This window comes from Cydia pomonella, chromosome 7 (assembly GCF_033807575.1).
Source record: "Cydia pomonella isolate Wapato2018A chromosome 7, ilCydPomo1, whole genome shotgun sequence".
In the NCBI taxonomy this organism is placed as follows: domain Eukaryota; kingdom Metazoa; phylum Arthropoda; class Insecta; order Lepidoptera; family Tortricidae; genus Cydia; species Cydia pomonella.
The window spans coordinates 22,816,616-22,830,883 of record NC_084709.1 but is presented as its reverse complement, the minus strand read 5'-3'; the positions used below and the strand labels follow the sequence as shown (position 1 = coordinate 22,830,883).

At 38.5% G+C, this 14,268-nt stretch overlaps 1 protein-coding gene across 1 annotated transcript in view; it reads right to left on the bottom strand.

Annotated features, from left to right (window-relative positions):
* The window catches only part of LOC133520163 (popeye domain-containing protein 3-like), a 32,257-nt gene that overhangs the window by 2,272 nt on the left and 15,717 nt on the right, over positions 1 to 14,268 (bottom strand). Inside the window, exon 6 of the mRNA XM_061854533.1 lies at positions 8,386 to 8,493. Coding sequence (XP_061710517.1) covers positions 8,386 to 8,493 — 108 coding nt within the window. The remainder of the gene's footprint in view (positions 1 to 8,385; positions 8,494 to 14,268) is intronic.

Genomic DNA, 14,268 nt, shown 5'->3' with positions numbered 1-14,268 from the left:
AAAAAAAATATCTCCTTAAAATTGCTACAGACGCGTGATAGTAAGCGATTGCAGTAACCTATGGACGCTTGGAACTCTAAAAGTGGTCAAGTATGTGTAGCCAATTCAAAACCTGTACACTCCTTTTTTGTAGAGCCTATACTGCAGTTCCTTGAGGAAACCGGCGAAGGCCGCGAATGTTGGTGGATGGTGGGAACTAATATTGCCAAAAGGCGTATAATGGTGATACAGCAATCGTCCTCTCTTACATCGCGCGTTAGACATAGAAAAAGGCGATAAGCGCGACCATACGCCTGCCGGAGGTGATTGTGAAAAAAAAAGTTTCAAACATTAAATACAATGTAAGTTTTTTCTAGTCGATATTTAACCCAATTTTCTTCTTTATAGCCACCTAGGCTGTTATTCGCCCGTATCAGACAGCAATTAGGTCAGCAGAAAGGGGTAGCCATAGATGACTTACACTAGACAATCCAAAGGTGGTTCCGTATTCATTCAGGACACGACAGATTGGTGCTTCCATACTACTAAGTATTACGCTTCAGCCACAAAAGGACCTCCACACATATTTTTTACCCAATATTATCCGTTAAAATAATTTTATTTCGGTTAAATAGTGTAGAATACGCTCGCGGCCTACTATTTTTTACGTAAAAGAGAACAAACGTGTGACAACCGCTAGATGTATCAAGATAACTCTGCATGGCATTTTCGATAATAAAATGTGGCAATAAGAACGTAAATGTCAAATTTTCTATGTAAATATGAGGTTTATAATAACATTTCCTCGCTTTGTTCCTTTCACATCGGTGCAAAGTTAACTTAGACGGACTCTACTGTAATGAATATAATTTACCATCATATTTTCACGGCAACGCACGTACATGTTATGCTATTTCAGTCAGTCAGTACAAAAAGTACTGAGGTTGACTGAAGTGGCATGAGAAATACGAACGTTTCCGAAAAAATAGGTACGATGGCAAAAGATTGTTCACTGCATCTGTACCGCTAGTCGTATGATATGCAACTTCTATGGGAGGTTCTCTGCGAGGGTAGGTAATGCCAAAGAGCGAAGTGACTTACGGCGAAGTAAACCGATCGTGAAATGAGAAATGGATGCCTAGAACATGCCCGACAACGGACCTACTCATTTACAAAAATACAACGAACTTCTCATGAATATTTTGAAGTGGATACTTTTTGCTAACATGTATAAGTATAGTTAAGCAAATATCGTCAAAATATTTTTATTAATGTTAATGTCCAGAGAGGAAAATGAGGACTACCTACGTGATTTAGCGAGGGTCCTTCACTTTCGTCACTATATTAAAAAAGATATCATTATATTATCAATAGGTAACAACATTTAGCAACATAATCCCAAGAATGGATCGAATGAATAAATAAGGTACGCACTAGTTTTTTTTTTAAACCGAAGGAGTAAGAAATTATATAATCTACTTATAATTTTATTTACGGTTCACAAAACATTTACCGCTTTTTACATACATATAATCACGCCTATTTCCCGAAGGGATAGGCAGAGACCACGGATTTCCACTTGCTACGATCCTGACATACCTCTTTCGCTTCCTTCACTTTCATGACATTCCTCATACACGCTCGTCGGTTTAGGGTGCTCTTGACCTGACCTTTCTTCAGGATTTCCCCGATTTGATCAGAGAAAGTCCGCCAAGGTCTACCCCTTCCAGCTCCCTCTTCTACTTCTCCCTTATACACTCTCTTTGTTAACCTTCTTTCACTCATTCTTTCCACGTGTCCAAACCATCTCAACATACCTTTTTCAATTTTTGTCACTACATCTTCGTTCAGTCCACACTTTTCCCTTATCACACCGCGCACCGCTTTTTTATCGAAAGAAATATTAAAAAAATAATGGTTTTTGACGGAAAATGTCTGTTATCAGTTTTATTTGTTCATTTCGCTTTATTTCACGGGTCGTTAGGTTTGTTTTTACCGAGTGCCTTGAGATGATTAATTATTTTGGTTAACGGTATTTTGATTGAGCTATGTAAATATGTTTTTGGATTAATGACGCCGATATTTTTATTTTTCTTGATTTATATAACATTTCTTAGATTAACAGAGACGGAATACAAGGGCAAAATTAATAAGACCAGGGTGAGTAGCCAGCATGCCAATCGTTTACGCTCCGTAGCGAACAAAACTCAGCGCTAAACTCACTAATATGGAAGGGTGATAGAGAGACACAAAGCATTTCGTTGTCGTAGCGCAAGCGATTGCCACCTTGGCTAGGTTCCAGGGGGTCCAACCTTTTTAGCGTCAATCCTTGCAAAAATGCATGCATATCTTTTCCCATTGATTTAAGTAATTAAATTATGGATATTGAGTCAGATTTTAAAATAGTCTTAATTATAATTAAATAGTGAAAAAACACAAATTTAGTTAAACGTGAAAATAATCAAGGTTCAAGATTCAAACGGCCCGATTCGTACTTTAATATACGTCAAAAGGCTCTACATACGATATGGATCGGATATGTCAGTGTCAAAAGTGACGTTCCTTCAAATATTTTTTTTGACCTATATTTAAGTCATAGATTTAAGTTTGAATCGGACCGAAATATTATTTATTCAAGTAGGCCTATCAATAAGCACTTTTGAAGTCATCATCATCAACAAATATTATCATCTTAAGCTAATTGTTTGACATGATTCCCATGGCTATTACTTTCTATCACCGCACCGCTCGCCGTCGGCAGGGTGTTCATCCTCACACCCAGAACCAGAACCTAAATGGTCACGCACTGTGCGGTTTAAGAGGAACTTCCTCCCGCGCACGCTCCGGTTGTGGAATGAGCTACCTGCCGAGGTTTTCCCGAGGGTCTACAGTATGAGGATCTTCAAAAAAGGAGTGTACAGATTTTTAAAGGGTCAGCAACGCACATGTAACACCTCTGGAGTTGCAGGCGTTCATAGGCTACGGTGACTGCTTACCATCAGGCGGGCCGTATGCTAGCTTGCCACCGTCGTGGTATTAAAAAAAATATCGTTCGTAATATTAATCCACGAAGACACGCAGATTTGTCGAATCTAACCTTTAATCACATGACATTACGAGTGAAGGCACGCGTCTCCGTGAATGACACGATTTATAATCGAGCAATTTATTGATGTTATTTAATTATTCTTTAAAAATATTGAATTGTTATACAAATATCAAATTTAACATGCTTGCAAAACAGTCTCAGTCACGTACGATACTAAAATCACATGACAAAGAACTAATCTTTATACATGTCTTTCCTTAGCTATAACTCCGCCAAATTGTGATCATCGATCAAACCAAATAATTGCCGGAGCAAACAGTACAGCGACCTTCGGAACCCCTTCGGGTAGTTATATAGGTCACAGCTTTATGACTGTTTGGAATAGTTCGGATTACACAGCATTACTGCATCAGTATTGCAGCGCGACAGTCCTGTCAATTCATTGCTGCCGCAAATGTCAACAATCCGGGCTGCTACATCGAATATGACATTTTCACGCTGCAATACTGCATATGCAGCTGACTGTCGTAATTTACTTGATAGGTAATTTTACCGAGAAAGTACCATGGGCAAATTTGTAATGGAGCCTGGTCCAAAAACCAACAGAAATGCGAGATAAGTCATTATGTACTTATTTTCGTTCTATGGGCACCAAGCGGAATTCCATTGCAGAACTGAGATATTTGTCAAAATACATTACCCTTATTACCTAAGGCAATAAAGTCCACCACTGGGCGAGCGCGGTGAACCATTCGCCATACCTATCCTATACCTATACCTATGATGATTGATTGATTATATGATGCGCAGCATTTTTTTCCACGGATTTTTTTACATGCAAATGCAGCGATGCAGTCGGCAGTAGTGTCGCGCTGCAATAATTGCAGTAATGCTGGTGTAGTCTATATTCGAACGGTACCTTAAGGCTAAGCGTATGCTGAGACGCAGGCGACACAGACGCAGTACCACGCAGCGCAGGGCAGAGCAGATTTTGTAAAGTATGAAACGTCGTTGCGCCGCACCGTGCATAGCTAAAGGACTTTCCTTACTTTACAAAATCCTGCGCTTCCCTGCGCTGTGTGGAACTGCATCGCCTGCGTCTCAGCATACCTATGGGGTTGTCCAGAAATCCCCCTTGCCCTGGGTGATATTTGGTGATTTAAACGCAAACTGCCACAAGATCACGTGATAATTATGATGCTATCCTATGGTATCCTTAGCTGCTAAGCAAGTTTAGACTTGTTTCGTTTCGTTGTTTCACAAAAACAGGCATCGTAAAAATCATTATCACATATATACAAAGATATTTTTATATGTATACATTCGTTTTTGATAGCAATGGCGGATGATTGAGGAAAAACGTCTCATAGCAAATGGCAAAATACATGTTTGCCAAAAAGTTATTACATATTTTCTTAGCTAAAATACTTCACTGAAACGCTCTTACACCTACTGAAAAATGTTAATTGATAGCCCGCAACACAGCGCCATCTATTTCAGCTGTCAAACAAAGAGGGGGGGGGGGGACTTTTCTTAATCTTTACATCTCTTCTACTATCAAATAACTATTTATTTCGCGTCCAGCCATCAAACTAAAATAATTGCCTCAGCAAACAGTAGGTACAGCGACCTTTGGAACCCCTTCGGTTAGTTATATAGGTCACAGCATTACCGAGCTGCGGGCGCCGTTAATAATGACGTCATCAGTGTGATGAACCGTGATAGACGCTATTGACGCATTACGTTATTCATAAAACTTTTCAAGCCTCAATTAGTTAAGAGAAGAATAGCTTTGCAATCCTAGCGAAATAACGGTACTTTTTCTATGAAATTCCATTTCGGTAGAAAACGTTTTCCTAACAAATCACTTTGATTATGATGTTGATTCAGCATAATATATTCTAGGTTTAGAGGTTTCGATTTAATAAGAAAAAAAAATGTATTGCAAATTTTGAAAAAAAGGTAAAACCTACAAACCTAGGTTTTTCATTGTGTAAATAACATATGTACCAAAAAATCATACAGAACGGAAAATATTTAGAAGTGGAAAAACGTTTTCTCTTTTTGTATAGACGATCACGTAGCATACTTCCCTCTTAATGTTTTGTCTCTTTTTTACAAATACACAAGTCATAATGACAGATTAAGACAAACGATTAATAAGTAATTAAGACTTGGACCGCACCCCGAACCCCGGTTCTAGCTTGAGTCATCCCTCATGGAACTGCAGACCCGGAGAATGAATAATGACGTCATATGTAAGTCTGATAATCAGTCATAGCTGGCGCCAATGATGCGTTGATGATGGCAGGCAATGGCAAAGTTTCCGTTTTTTTTTATTACGAGTAAAGACAACAAATGGGCCAATCAGTTTTAGATAATCCTAGCCTACGTTAGTATTTAATTTTAAAGTTTCTACGTCAAAGGAAAATCAAGCTAATTACCTATTATATTTATGAAAATATCATTGTAATATTCAGTGTTCTTACTTAGGTCTCTCGGCCTCCTGACCTACCTAAACTTACATATTAATAATGCCGAAGTGGGCACCGCACTTGGGCCAGCTGTCGGTAGCAACATCTCGAGTTTAAACCGTCATCCTCGCTCGTTAGTTACCCTCACACATAGACAAAGAAATATTAAGACGGGTGGCGTAGTAAGAAATATAGTACACTTAGCAACACAAATAAAGGCTCCGTCACACCGACGCGGAAGTGTTGCAGAGAGCGGTCACGGAGCGAGGCGGTAGCAAGGTGTTGATGACATTGAGCGCGGTCGGCGGATTGAAAGCGTTTTGATCGCGGACCCGCGTTGCAACCGCGTTGTAAGTTACCTACGGCTACGAACCTCAATTTGTAAACCGTTTTTCAGTAATATTTGTGTCTTAAATTATATAGACATGAATATTGTCTAACACACTCAATCAGTTTCTCCGTAATATCCGTCATTGCAAACAATATTGTTATTTACTTCCATCCGCACAACCGCTCCGCCTCCGATCCGCGCTCAATGACTGTGGCATAGCTTCTAACGTTCTGTGCATTCCGAGTTACACGGCACTGCGCGCAATCCGCGTTGTACCCGCTACCGCATCGGTGTGACGGAGCCTTAACTAGAGCGAGCTATTAATATTAATCCGAGCACAGCTTTGTTAAAAAAAAATAAGCGCGTGTACTGATTTTTGAGACCAGGTTCTTCTGCTACTAACTTTACTCGCAAATAGTCAAAAATATGCGTAGAAAACTTCACTACGCATAGCTTCGGAGCTAAATTGGCTTTTCTTTTCTTCGTTAGCCTTAGTAAAAGTCGTCAACTGGTTGAAAACTAGACAATCCGGCGTTAATCGAGTTCTATTGACGCTTCGCGCCTGATTTTCAAGCACTAATGTTTAACAATCCAGTATATTCACCACAAAAGTCGTTCTATCTGGCAACTAGAATCCTAAAAAAATGTGCTCAGTTAGTGCAGTCAGGCTTTTACTAAATCAAAATTAAAATCAAAAAATTCTTTATTATGCATAGCTAAAAGGCCCCTAGCATACCTTACAAACTAACATTACAACCTTTACGGTATAAGATTTAGTATTCTGATTCATGTAAGATGTGTGAAGCGCTTTAGCAACATCTTAAGCTCTGTTAAGGAAACATTATCGGTTCTCGATTGCACTTCTTCTCTATTTACTTGTCTCTGGTATTCCTTTGCCTATGTTCTCTAAGAAACACAATTTGAATTTTGTATGAAACTTCGCTCCCGGCGAGTTTTGAGTGGTAAGAAATGAATGTTTTATAAGATCTAGTACTTTGCAGTTTTCTAATATACTGAGTGGGTCATAGATCACAAAATATATGCTGGTTTCTAAAGTTTATATTGAACATGTAATGTAGAGAGGCAGGAAAGACAAAATAAGAAACATCGGACTAGTGCGAGTCGGACTCGCCCATTGAGGGTTCCGTACTTTTTAGTATTTTGTTGTTATAGCGGCAACAGAAATACATCATCTGTGAAAATTTCAATTGCCTGGCTATCATGGTTCATGAGATACAGCCTGGTGACAGACGGACAGACGGACGGACGGACAGCGGAGTCTTAGTAATAGGGTCCCGTTTTACCCTTCGGGTATGGAACCGTTTTAGGGTTACTTAAAATACTTACGATTTTTAATTAAAGAACCGCGATCCGAACCGGGTACGAGTTTTTGCATTCGTTTTCATGAGTTTTAATGTTTTATTGAACACTTTTCTTAAATACATAAGACGAGCATTAGGTTATTACGAGTATGACAACGTAACGCAACTTTACAATACTGATAAGAATATAAAGAAGTTATTTTCGTAATGTTACACTATTTTGGCTATTTAACCTAATACATATTATACCTACTAAAGCAAAAATGATTATTTTTCGTAAAGTTTTATATTTAGCAAATATTCAACTTATTTATCATTTAGGCACATATGATTACTATTTATAGACAGTCAGCATCAAAAGTAGCGGATCAAACAACGCTTCAAAAGTATCTACCATTCTATAAAAGCTTAACAAAAAGTGATAATTCTATATGTAGAACAATTATGACTGTAAAAGATATACTTTTGAACGTGAATTTTAGAGATTTATCTATATCCGGAAAAGTTATCCGGAATATCAGACAGTTTTGGCTTGTTTTATATTGTTTCATACGCTACTATTGATGCTGACTGTACCGTACAATTATTTTGAATATAGTTGTAATCATAAAATAAAAGCATTGTTATTATTGCCATATCCGTTCTGATGAGTAAATGTTAAACGTACAATGTGACACAAAGTTTTGGATACGTGATAATTTTCTGTTAACAGAGTGTAAACTATCCCAGTAAAATGCGGATATGGCACAACATTTTTGAAAAATATATATTTTAAACCGATTAGTGTCAATTAAAGCATATTTTTTGTAAAAAGATATGACCCAAACGTATTCTAAGCCGAGACGCGAGCCGCGTTTTGCTCTTTGGAATCATAGAGGCTCTTCGCAATTCCTAGCACGGGTGTCTGTCCTTCTCAAAAGTTTGCTAGCCTCTGGTATAGGTAGGTACTTTAGTAACTTAGTAGGTAATACGTTGGCTCAAAATACGTCACAATTTTTTTACTGCTTATTGTTGGTAATTTTAGCAAAAGTTCGCATTTGTGTATAATTTGTGGTAAAGCCAAAGGAGAATTATTTATAAAATAACTAGTAAGTTTTATTTCAGTTAAATGATAGTAATTTTAATTTTTAATGATATTACGAGTACATATACTAAGTAATAATATGTTATAAAATTCTACCTACAAAGATTTATCATATTTTTGGGCTCTTGTCTTAAAAAGCAACGTACCTTAAATTTTTCATCAATAGTAGCCCGACTGGACTCAAACTCCGGAGAGTCCAAAAACTCGCAGGGAAGGATCGGATGAAGGAACTGGTGTCCGCTCATCACGTTGACCTAAGGCAAAATGGTTTATGGTTTATGGTTTAAGAATTTATTTCTCCAAAAGAATATTACAATTCACTTACATAGAGAAATACAAACAATCATAATATACATTATTTACATAGTGCACGAATAGCATAAAATATATTCTAAAACAAAACAACTTATTTATTTTTGTAAGAAAAAAGTGGGTACATAGTGTGTGGTAGTGGGTACAAAAACAATACGTTTTACATAGTGTTGGTTAAGACTGGAGTCCTTTGAGTCCTCTGCTTTGAGACTCGACTCAGTTTTTGAGACTTATAATTAAGACGAAACTCGAGTTCTTTTTAACTTATTAGAGATCCGAGTCTTTTGTAGAGACTTGAGTCCTTTTCGGAGAACTTGTAATGTTTTTACAAATAACTTCGAAATGCGTTGTCTTTATGTAAAATTCATGGATGTACATAAATCATACAATAACGCCTATAAAATTGTTAAGTGAGTCTTTATTCCGAGACTCGAGTCCTTTTGAGTTGCGCTTAAAAAAAGACTCAATAAAGGAATCGACTCGGGACTTAAAAGACTCAGAAGTTTTTTAAGCTCTGAGTCTCGTATAAACGAGTCGAGTTCTTTCAATTTAGACTCAAAAGACTCGAGTTCCTACCAACACTAGTTTTACACCTTACATGCTCGTAAAATTGAGGTTGTTGAGGCACACAATGCACCATGTTATCCTCGACCTATATCGGTCCTCGCTTACGCTCGGAACGATAAATTACCTCGGGTAAAATGGGTCGCTTTATGCCCTACTTGAATCTACTATTCCAAACTATCCAGCACCAATAGCCTAAAATAGTAGATTATAAAACAAAAGCATAAAGTATTAACCCATTTTACCCCAGGCAATTTATCGGTCTCTATCACCAAGACGATAATCATGGTCTTATCAAAACCAATTATCAAAAAATGTTAAACCAAATTTAATCAAGTCAAGTATCGAATTGTACTTTTTAGGGTTCCGTAGCAAAAAGGTACAAAAGGAACCCTTATGGTGCGACTCTGTCCGTCCGTCGGTCCGTCTGTCACATTGCTAAATATCTCGAAAAGTACATAATAAGCTATCGATTTGAAATTCGGAATAGTAATGAACGACGCTAACCCAGACATATTGGAAGTGTAATTTTTTATTTTATTTATATTATTTATGGTAAAAGAGGGGGCAAAATCTCAACCTCTAGTTACTAGGTCAACTGGGGTATCATTTAAAAGAGCTCAAATTGAACATTACAAAACATTTTTTTTTTTTTCATAGTGAAAAAAAAATTGACTTATGAAGAAAATTGTGAAAAAAAATACCATTCCTCCCCTTATCTCCGAAGTTTAGTAATGAAAAAATTATGAAATTTTGACATTGTAATAAAATTATCATAAAGATTACCGGAAAAATAAAATCAGACCTCTATCTTGATAACTTTTTTTTAATAACAAAAAACATTTTATAATTTAATTTGCAATTTAATCCCATTTGGGTGCTTATTATAGTTGAAATTATTATTATGAGATTACACTAAAGACAATTCCTTTCAAATAAAACAAAAATTATTGAAATCGGTTCACATGATAAAGAATTATCCCTGAAAAACCAACATACATACAGATCGCGCAAATTAGTTAGTCAATTTGCCCATAGATGGCGCTGTACACGATTAAGCTAATAGTATACGTCTGGTCAAGTCTTTCGTGATTATAGTTACATGAGAAAATTGAAAGTTTGTACGGAACCCTCGGTGCGCGGATAAACGAATCGCACTTGACCGGTTTTTTTTATTTGGATGGCCTGGATGCAGAGGCGGCGTTAGGAGTGGGCGACGTGGGCCACCGCCTACGGCCCCGCGGTCCGAGGGGCCTCGCGCCTCAAATAAGTATATCTCGGACACAACGTAAAAATGTTCGTTATTCCTTGCGCCACCAGAGGACCTCGCTAAATGTACCTTGCCCACATAAAATTTTGGTATTACCCCGCCACTGCCTGAATGGAGACAAAGGTGTCTATAAGCCAAATCTTACAACGAAACTTGAAACAGGTAAAACCTATGCTGGCGCCATTCATACAAACCTTTGACAGTTTTTTAAATTTATTTATTATTTTTATTCAATTAAAAATTGATAAAAATGACCTAAGACAGGTGGCAGATATTACCAAACCTACGTATACATATGATGTTACTCATAAACACGCTACAAACCTCAATTAGGCAGCGGACTGGACGCAAACGGCGAGCGGCGGGGCGAGGTCATTCATAATTTGGCCGAGTGCAATGTATCAGGTTTTTAAAGGGTCGGCAACGCGCATGTAATACCTCTGGTGTTGCAGGCGTCCATAGGCTACGGTGACTGCTTACCATTAGGAGGGCCGTATGCTTGTTTGCCACCGACGTGGTATATCTATGAATGGCCTTGATTTGCCGCTCGCCGCGCCGCTTGCGTCCAGTCCGTGGCCTTACGAGTAGTAATCTGTTAATTTGAATTATGTTAACGGTGGCATACCAGCATATGACCCGCCTGATGGTAAGCAGTCACCGATGCCTATGGACGCCTGCCGCTTCAGAAATTGCTTTAAAAATCAGTACACTCATTTTCTGAAGAACCTCATACAGTAGACCCTCGGGAAAACCCCGACAGGTAGCTCATTCCACAGTCGGAGCGTCCGCGGGAGGAGGTTCCTCTTAAACCGCACAGTGCGCGACCATTTAGGTTCTAGGGTGTGAGTATGAACACCCTGCCGACGGCGGGCGGTGCGGTGATAGAAAATAGTCGTGGGTATCGTATCAAACAATTGTACAAGCGGTAGAACAAGGAGGCAAAGTAATTGCCTTAATAGAATTAAAGGTTCAATACCGCTTGTGAGTTTAGGATCGTCGACGATTCGTACAGCGCGCCTTTAGTCGAAGGGCCCAAGCTGGCATCCAGTTGCTCCTGCCCAACAATATAGTCCTCCTCATCGTTTTCGATGACGGCGACCCCAAATAAACACATTATGGACGTTGTCTAGCGTGAGCCCTAATGTGGCTGGCCAGGCCGAACTTGCTCTTAAATACTCTATTGCACGCGTGACAATAAAGTTGGCCAGCTGCGTTGAACGTGTACACGTAGGAGGGCTTAGGTCTCTCTTTCCGAACAATACTCCATATGGGGTCTGACTTGCTATTTATAAAGCAGCAGTCTTTGCCCTGGAGTAAAATATCGCTTATTGACCTAACGTACACTATCAAAGAAAAGTTCACAAAACGAAAAGGCGAGAGAAAAACTAAGAAAGTTAAAACCAATAGCCATTTAACAATCCTGTTCTCGCACCAAGTAGAATTACTACTCAAACTTCCCGGCGAAGTACCATTAAATAAATCTGGCAGCACTTAAGGTTCAGAAACTCACTCAAGCCTACATTTGTTGATCTTTGTCGCGAGTTACCGATGTAGTTGAATGGTTTTCAAATAAAATCGACTGCGTTGACTAGACAAATGACACTAACTTATACCTATCGCGTCAAATGATGATCCCAATGACAAGTTGTTCATTTTTATACGGAGTAGCTGTCGAGGCGGGATTCCACCAATGTGCGGCTGTGTGGCTCAAGCATTTTGTACTGAATTTATGCTTGTGCCACTCAGTACCGCACACTGGTGGACAATCTCGCCTTCACGTAATTCTTTTTTGTAGACATTTGTGTCTAAGTCTAGTCAAAGTTCCCAATTTGTCGCTTACCTAAGGACGAGATTTGCTTGTATCTTTATATACGCTATGTCAAAGCGTCCTTATGACAAGCGACCAAGTGCGAATTTTTGCTTGGAAACGACACATTTTTAAAAAGTTTAGCATATATCAAGAAGTTACATGACATTTAAGCAATAAATAAATATTATAGGACATTATTACACAAATTGACTAAGTCCCACAGTAAGCTCAATAAGGCTTGTGTTGAGGGTACTTAGACAATGATATATATAATATATATAAATATTTATAAATACTTCAATACATAGAAAACACCCATGACTCAGGAACAAATATCCACATATAGTAATAAAACAGTAAAAACACATTTCTTCAATATATTTTTAAATGAAGTCACTCGACGAGAGAGATAAGACGCCACTGTTGGAAGACTCATTATTTTACTCATAAAGAACATGGAAGTGTTGATTTTAGTTTTTATAACTACCTATGTGTAGTTAATACCCTCGATCGATTGTCTTAATGTCTCAACAAAAAAATATTCTCATATGTAAGTTAGAAACTTGTTTTTTTTTGTTCTTATCAAGCGTAAGGTCCGCCTATTGGTAAGCGGTTACTGAAAATATGGTCTTTAAATATACGAGTATGATAGCTACAAGAAAATATTGACAGTCTTAAATATGTCGATAAAGCAGACAAAATGGAACAAATAACTTTATATTCAAGAAAATTCCGGCACAGATGTTCGCATTGGAGTTGGAGCACGATGTATGCAAACAACAGATGCTACTGTAATAAAATTTGATTAGGTCGACGTAGAATGTAGGTTCAGAGGACATACCGCGAAATCGAAATTACGTTATCTGGCTGTCTATCACTCTTTCATATTCAAGCAGTAGAGAAGGCAGATAACGAATCAGTTGTAAGCGTTCAATGTGAAGGGTACCCCCCATTACCAGTCCACCTGCAGTCTCTGGTCCTATCGGGCGGCCTGCTGTCCCAGGCCAATAATGTCTACACACAAGCGATTAATGCCTGCCGGCAATGGCCTGCTGTTACCTCTATGACTACACACAAGCAGTTGAGAGTCATCAGTTCTCGCCCCAATGCGGACAGTCTGGTCGATATCTATCAACGCTGACCGGAATCTCGGTTCGTAATACTCATCAGGCCAAGACCTGAAATGGAACTGTTAGTGTGTGACCTTTTGCGATTAACTGATAAACTAATATCATCAGGCGAACTGGTAATCAGTTCCCTTGAGAATAGTATGTCAGCCAAGCATTTATTAATTGTGCAGAATATTACGTGGAGATTCAGACTGCCCTCAGCTGGTCTCACAGCTGGTACGCCTCCTCATCCCTTCTCTGTCCGTCGCAAAGTTCAATTTTAGGCCTCGTAATCGCGACTTACTTGCGGCTCCTAAAGCGCGCACGAAGGCGTACAGGCAATCACCACTGGTTCGTGCTTTGCACTACATCAACGCACTTCTCCAGTCGGCTCCAGACTGCGATCTTTTTGCCAGTAGTTGGAGGCAAATTTGTGAGCAATGCAAAAACCATTGTGAGGCAATGGATGACCGTCCGTCCTCAGTTAGTTATTAAGGTTCTCCTGTGTTTTGTAATTCTATTTTTCATTTATAACACAATTTAATGATCAATACCCTTCTATTTGTGTACGGATATATAACTTAAAATAATATTGACCTACCTACTCCCAGATTTATTCTGTACCTGATGTGTATGCATTTATATACTTTCTGTCCTAAATTTCGCAGTGCATTAGTATATACTGTAATGCTGTGTAATTTTGTTGTTAAAAAAAAAAATTAAACCTAGCAATTTGACACTACAAATTACAAATTTACCCTGTATGCAGGTGACTGAAATAACGTTCACGTTGACAACCCCACGTTTCTATATAAGCGTAAAATACAAATTTACGACGTATCACAAAATGGATGTGTTATTAAAAAGTATTGCTCCGTTATGGGAATAGGAGCGTCGAGGAAGGCACGCCTGGGGCGTTAAAGGCATCGCAATACTATCGTGTTATAGATTACTACCTTGTAGA